Below are 7,593 nucleotides of genomic sequence, written 5' to 3'. Positions count from 1 at the left end.
GCAGTCATTAGAGAAACCAAGGCTGTTGAGTCTGTTGAGTCTGCCTCCCCCTTTGCGACCTTTTGCCACATTTCAGGCTTCAAACATAAAGATATAAAACTGTATTTTTTTGTGAAGAATCAACAACAAGTGGGACACAATCATGAAGTGGAACGACATTTATTGGATATTTCAAACTTTTTTAACAAATCAAAAACTGAAAAATTGGGCGTGCAAAATTATTCAGCCCCCTTAAGTTAATACTTTGTAGCGCCACCTTTTGCTGCGGTTACAGCTGTAAGTCGCTTGGGGTATGTCTCTATCAGTTTTGCACATCGAGAGACTGTATTTGCTTCTCTTACTCAGTTGGCCTGTGTTTAACCAATGGCCAGCTCTGGTGAGACTGCTTGTCAACAGGTCAAACAGAACTGAATAAGGCTGAAACAGACCCACAAAGATATCTAGGCTGAACTACAGTGCCTTGCGAAAGTATTCGGCCCCCTTGAACTTTGCGACCTTTTGCCACATTTCAGGCTTTAAACATAAAGATATAAAACTGTATTTTTTTGTGAAGAATCAACAACAAGTGGGACACAATCATGAAGTGGAACGACATTGGATATTTCAAACTTTTTGAACAAATCAAAAACTGAAAAATTATTCAGCCCCCTTAAGTTAATACTTTGTAGCGCCACCTTTTGCTGCGATTACAGCTGTAAGTCGCTTGGGGTATGTCTATCAGTTTTGCACATCGAGAGACTGACATTTTTTCCCATTCCTCCTTGCAAAACAGCTCGAGCTCAGTGAGGTTGGATGGAGAGCATTTGTGAACAGCAGTTTTCAGTTCTTTCCACAGATTCTCGATTGGATTCAGGTCTGGACTTTGACTTGGCCATTCTAACACCTGGATATGTTTATTTTTTAACCATTCCATTGTAGATTTTGCTTTATGTTTTGGATCATTGTCTTGTTGGAAGACAAATCTCCGTCCCAGTCTCAGGTCTTTTGCAGACTCCATCAGATTTTCTTCCAGAATGGTCCTGTATTTGGCTCCATCCATCTTCCCATCAATTTTAACCATCTTCCCTGTCCCTGCTGAAGAAAAGCAGGCCCAAACCATGATGCTGCCACCACCATGTTTGACAGTGGGGATGGTGTGTTCAGCTGTGTTGCTTTTACGCCAAACATAATGTTTTGCATTGTTGCCAAAAAGTTCAATTTTGGTTTCATCTGACCAGAGCACCTTCTTCCACATGTTTGGTGTGTCTCCCAGGTGGCTTGTGGCAAACTTTAAACAACACTTTTTATGGATATCTTTAAGAAATGGCTTTCTTCTTGCCACTCTTCCATAAAGGCCAGATTTGTGCAATATACGACTGATTGTTGTCCTATGGACAGAGTCTCCCACCTCAGCTGTAGATCTCTGCAGTTCATCCAGAGTGATCATGGGCCTCTTGGCTGCATCTCTGATCAGTCTTCTCCTTGTATGAGCTGAAAGTTTAGAGGGACGGCCAGGTCTTGGTAGATTTGCAGTGGTCTGATACTCCTTCCATTTCAATATTATCGCTTGCACAGTGCTCCTTGGGATGTTTAAAGCTTGGGAAATCTTTTTGTATCCAAATCCGGCTTTAAACTTCTTCACAACAGTATCTCAGACCTGCCTGGTGTGTTCCTTGTTCTTCATGATGCTCTCTGCGCTTTTAACGGACCTCTGAGACTATCACAGTGCAGGTGCATTTATACGGAGACTTGATTACACACAGGTGGATTGTATTTATCATCATTAGTCATTTAGGTCAACATTGGATCATTCAGAGATCCTCACTGAACTTCTGGAGAAAGTTTGCTGCACTGAAAGTAAAGGGGCTGAATAATTTTGCACGCCCAATTTTTCAGTTTTTGATTGTTAAAAAAGTTTGAAATATCCAATAAATGTCGTTCCACTTCATGATTGTGTCCCACTTGTTGTTGATTCTTCACAAAAAAATACAGTTTTATATCTTTATGTTTGAAGCCTGAAATGTGGCAAAAGGTCGCAAAGTTCAAGGGGGCCGAATACTTTCGCAAGGCACTGTACCTGGGTGTCTGGTTAGACTGTAAACTCTCCTTCCAGACTCACATTAAGCATCTCCAATCCAAAATGTAATTTAGAATCAGCTTCCTATATCGCAACAAAGCATCCTTTACTCATGCTGCCAAACATACCCTCGTAAAACTGACCATCCTACTGATCCTTGACTTCGGCGATCATCTATAAAATAGCCTTCAACACTCTACTCAACATACTGGATGCAGTCTATCACAGTGCCATCCGTTTTGTCACCAAAGCCCCATACACTACCCACCATTGTGACCTGTACGCTCTCGTTGGTTGGCCCTCGCTTCATACTCGTCGCCAGATCCACTGGCAACAGGTTATCTACAAGTCTCTGCTAGGTAAAGCCCCGCCTTATCTCAGCTCACTGGTCACCATAGCAGCACCCACTCGTAGCACGCGCTCCAGCAGATATATCTCACTGGTCACCCCCAAAGCCAATTCCTCCTTTGGTCGTCTTTCCTTCCAGTTCTCTGCTGCCCATGACTGGAACGAATTGCAAAAATCTCTGAAGCTGGAGACTCACATCTCCCTCATTAGCTTTAAGCACCAGCTGTCAGAGCAGCTTACAGATCACTGCACCTGTACATAGCCCATCTGTAAACAGCCCATCTATCTACCTACCTCATCCTTATACTGGTATTTATTTATTTTGCTCCCCAGTATCTCTACCTGCACATTCATCTTCTGCCAATCTACCATTCCAGTGTTTAATTGCTATATTGTAATTACTTCGCCACCATGGCCTATTTATTTCCTTAACTTACCTCATTTGCACTCACTGTATATATACTTTTTGATTTCTTTTGTTCTACTGTATTATTGACTGTATGTTTTGTTTATTCCATGTGTAACTCTGTGTTGTTGTATGTGTCGAATTGCTACGCTTTATCAGGTCGCAGTTGCAAATGAGAACTTGTTCTCAACTAGCCTGCCTGGTTAAATAAAGGTGAAATAAAATAAATAAATAAAACGTCAGATACTGACTGGTTTTCTGATCCACACCCCCTTTTTTTGTGACAAAAGATGGATATTGTTGCATGCTGAGTTTATTTTGTTCAGTATAATTCCCTTGGTACTAGTATGATTCTCCTGACATGTTCAGAACTTATGATCACACACCACAGGATAGAAAGAATACAGGTAAGATTGCATTACAGAATGCAACAATATGCAGGCAGCTATAATATGTTGTACTGAACTGCTACCGAATAGTTGGGTGTATAAAGCGATTTACTACTTTGCCAAGCACTAACTTGTTTTTAAATGTAACTAGGCAAGTCAGTTAAGAACAAATTCGTATTTACAATGACGGCCTACACCGGTCAAACCCGGACGATGCTGGGCCAATTGTGCGCCGCCCTATGGGACTCCCCAGCACGGCCGGTTGTAATACAGCCTGGAACAAAACAGTACATTTATTTGTAATACCTTTATATATTTAGTTTACGATGTCTACTCCGGAAAGAAGACGACTGATCTCTCTATATATTGTTCACGTGTGCGAACACCCGTTTGTCAGCCGTCGCCCAGGCCTGTCCGACCTTGATCGCTGGACATTTATTGACCTCACTGTACAAACACCACGTCATTGTAACCACGCCCCCCGCCAAACACTATCTCAGAGCCAAAGGACAAAAAATAAAAATAGGGTGAGACTATGTAATTGGACACGTATTAAACATTGTTTTTTGATACATCATACGCCATTCAATTCACACACTTAGGGAAGAAGTAACACATTCAAAGGAAAATACATTAAAAGCTCAATTATCTAATGTATCGTTTTACTTAAGAAGAATACACAAAATACGTCGCCTATTTGCTGAAGTGGTATCGCCTAATAAACCACGCACTAGCGGCTAGGGTAGGAGGATAGGATTTCAGAGGCGACAGCGAAAAAGGAACTGAATGTTGTTGTAAACACAACATTAACCAGTTAGCTATATTATAAATACATTTCGTGTAAACAAAACAGTACATTTATTTGTATTACCTTTATATATATTTAGTTTACGATGTCTACTCCTGCAAGAAGACGACTGATGAGAGATTTTAAGCGGTGAGTTGAACATTTTTCACGGGTGGTGTTAATGATATGCCTGAAGCTAGCTTGTCAGCTAAGGGTCTTGGCTAGCTTGCTAACGCGACCAAGTCATCCAGCCGTCTATTTGGTGTTTTATTTAGTTTAACACATTTGCTATGTTACCTTTGAAAATAGCGGATGCTTTACACAACAGTCTGCCGCTAAAGTCGACCCTAAAACATTAGCGACTTATTTCGTCAGCGAGCTAGTTTGCTTACAAGACTTGACTAGCCAGCTAACGATACTCGGCTAGCTAAGAAAACAACTCGCTCTCTCCAAGGCGAGTCACCATAGTTAACTCGCAAACGAAACTGAGTTAAATTAACTAGACGTCATAAAATTACTCAGGTTGTGTTTAATATCTTCATATCAAACCATGCATAACGTTTATGAATACGACTGACTTTTAGCTAAACACTAATCTAGGGTTTCTGCATTGGTTGATAATATTGCAAGTAAATTAAGAGTACACTAATTCAGTAATGTTGTAATATACTACAGCTACCAGTTTGAAAATAGGGCTAACAGTTGCTTAAGTTAGGTAGCAAGTAATTTGAAACGTGGAAGTTGTTTCTTTTCCTCGGACCCCCATAGGCTACAAGAAGACCCTCCGGCTGGTGTCAGTGGTGCCCCTTCCGAAAACAACATCATGGTGTGGAATGCAGTCATATTCGGGTAAGACGGTAAAGCGCAACCGGTCCGATGTGCACATTCAGACTGTGTTCTCTGTCACAGATGTTCAGTACAAATATTACATTAACACCTAGCAAAATATCTACTCATAAGGAGCCTAGCGTTACCTTCAATCCTTAAGATCCAAGGACCGTGTGTTCATTTCAGAGGTAACAGTAGACTGGCCGAGAAAACAGCCAAATACTCAATTTTAAACGTGAATCGAGTCAACTGAATCGAGTAAAATAAATATGAAGCCCTTTACGTTCATATCACAAGTATTAACACAAATGCAAATAAACAAAACAAAAAAACATACTGTTTTAACCGGTTTTATCACAGTTGCAGCCGACAGTATTTTTCAGTGACATCACGTTTCTGGCTGCCTTTCGTTATACACAGGTGTTCCGCGCATGCTAAAGAGCTAAGTACCACAAGTTGTCGCTCTGTCTTAAGTAAACACAGGCTCTAACATGGAGCTATGGCGGTGTGGGAACTCTAACCCTATAAAGGTGTGTGTCTATTTGTGTTTTTCTCGCCGATATGAAAGATAGTCCTTATGCTCCCAAAATTGTACCACAAGTGATGCATGTTAATGTTCAGACGTAGCGCCAGGGCTCTTAACAAAACTCCCCTGTACAGAAGACGCCTTCTTCCAATGACTCTTATGTGTAATATCATGGAACTGGGTGAGAGTCATGGTAAAGGACTATGTAACTCCATGCTCCATCAGCAAATATTGCTGAGTTTGGGTTCTGAAACAGCCTTTGCTAGTTATTGGTCATTCTGTGAGAGCCAGGTCATGTCAAGACCTTTTTAGGCCAACGATACCAACAATTAAGTGAATTATATGCTCAATGTAATGTTCCTTCATCTGTATAACTTATTTATGGGGAACTGACACATTAATATTTCATGCACACAAACTTAACGTATTTATTTCCCTTTACAGCCCAGAAGGGACACCTTTTGAGGATGGTGAGTACAGCACTGTACACCCCATTCTTTCTATGTGCAGTTAAGGTTTGTGTGACATAATTGTTGATTTGATAAATTCCACATGAAGTAGGCTAGAGCAGTCAATCATCAACTCCCTGTTTTATCTAACAGCGGTATTGCAGATAATGCAACAGCTGTAATTGCAAAAACACGTTTTCTAACATTCTTGGTTGCGTGATATTAGCCGTGGTTCTAATTCATATTTCCCTCCATCTTTTATATGTTCCAGGCACATTTAAGCTCACTGTTGAGTTCACAGAAGAATACCCCAACAAACCCCCCACAGTGCGATTTGTGTCAAAGATGTTTCATCCAAATGGTATGTTGTCACAACGAAAGTAGCAAAACATTCCGATAATGATTAGTATTGCCTACAAAGATTAACACTATTTTTACCCTTCCATTTTATTTACAGTGTATGCGGATGGGAGTATATGTCTGGACATTCTACAGAATCGATGGAGTCCAACCTATGACGTATCATCAATTCTTACCTCAATCCAGGTAGACACATTTATCATGTTTTCCATGCATCCTCCTGTCAACATTTAGTCCTACTGCGACGGAGCAGAGATAAGCCACAACAGACCTTAGACTTCCCATACTGAAGTGCCATGGTGCATATTCCTACTGTTATGCCACACTCTGTGTGCTGTAGAATGCCTGTCTCATCTACTCTGTTGGCCTGTCACCCCTCTCTCCCTTCCCTCCTTCCAGTCCCTGCTAGACGAACCAAACCCCAACAGTCCGGCCAACAGTCAAGCGGCCCAGCTTTACCAGGAAAACAAGAGGGAGTACGAGAAGCGTGTGTCGGCCATTGTAGAACAAAGCTGGAGGGACAGTTGACCAGACCCTCTCCCTTCTGTCCTCTGTCCCCAGCACTGCGCTGTGTGTGACTCGAGTTCTAGTGGATTACATCTTCATTTAGTTTTTCTTTTTAAGCTTTTATGCACTTTACCTCTCCCTTCCCTTGTAGAACCTCTTTTTTTCTGACACGCTTGGAGTGATTGTTAATTTTATTTTTTCCCCCTCTCATTTTGGCCTATCGGGACGTATGTGCTGAATCTTGCCTTTGCCACTACGCTCTTCAATTGAGGAACATTTTTGGATATCAATTACCTTGCCTCATCCCTTTACTGAAACAAATGAGTTGGACTAATGTTTAAAGTTTGGAAGAAATATCAATTATGATAACCTAGCTTGTAGGTTCCTTCTTTGGTGTGCTCCCCTTACTTTATATCAAGCTAATTTTACAAAGCAGCATCTGAGCTATCAAGCTCTACCTTTCTTTGGACAATTGCTGCCCGTGTTCATCCTAAACACCCTGATTGAGAATCAGACCCACAAGCTTAACCCATGTCTTTGCTGTGTTGTGAGCTCTGTTACATGCATGACAGTGAGTGCATTTGTTGTTCAGTACCCTCAATGTATATAGGAAAACATACATCTGGATTTATGTACAGATTTTGCACTGGTTGTTCATGTCATTTTTTCCAGCACTTGTAAATAAAGGCAAAACTACCTTTACTTTGACCGTGGTACTGTTTCTCTTGGATACCGACAGTAAACCATGTGCTCCCTACAGTATTCATCAATCCATTCTATATTTAGCTTTGTGGCAAATAATGTGATATCTGTGAAACTAGCTTCAAAGTTCATGCATGCAAACCTTTGAGAACTCCATCTAAAACCAATCACAATTGCAGAACCGCATGGAGTGATTGAGTACACACAACACCAAATGACGAGTTGTTTTGATATT

General features: G+C 41.1%; 1 protein-coding gene across 1 annotated transcript; it reads left to right on the top strand.

Moving 5' to 3' along the window:
• Positions 1–3,919: 3,919 nt before the first annotated feature.
• On the top strand, positions 3,920–7,364 carry LOC139403968 (ubiquitin-conjugating enzyme E2 A-like). The gene is made up of 6 exons (XM_071147174.1): positions 3,920–4,136; positions 4,755–4,835; positions 5,785–5,810; positions 6,061–6,150; positions 6,247–6,335; positions 6,549–7,364. Exons 1-6 carry the CDS (start codon positions 4,093–4,095, stop codon positions 6,675–6,677), a joined length of 459 nt encoding a protein of 152 aa, XP_071003275.1. The 5' UTR covers positions 3,920–4,092; the 3' UTR covers positions 6,678–7,364.
• Positions 7,365–7,593: the final 229 nt, after the last annotated feature.

The sequence above is a fragment of the Oncorhynchus clarkii genome, chromosome 3 (assembly GCF_045791955.1).
Source record: "Oncorhynchus clarkii lewisi isolate Uvic-CL-2024 chromosome 3, UVic_Ocla_1.0, whole genome shotgun sequence".
In the NCBI taxonomy this organism is placed as follows: Eukaryota; Metazoa; Chordata; class Actinopteri; order Salmoniformes; family Salmonidae; genus Oncorhynchus; species Oncorhynchus clarkii.
Note: the sequence above shows the minus strand (reverse complement) of the source record. Positions and strands in the feature narration are given on the sequence as shown.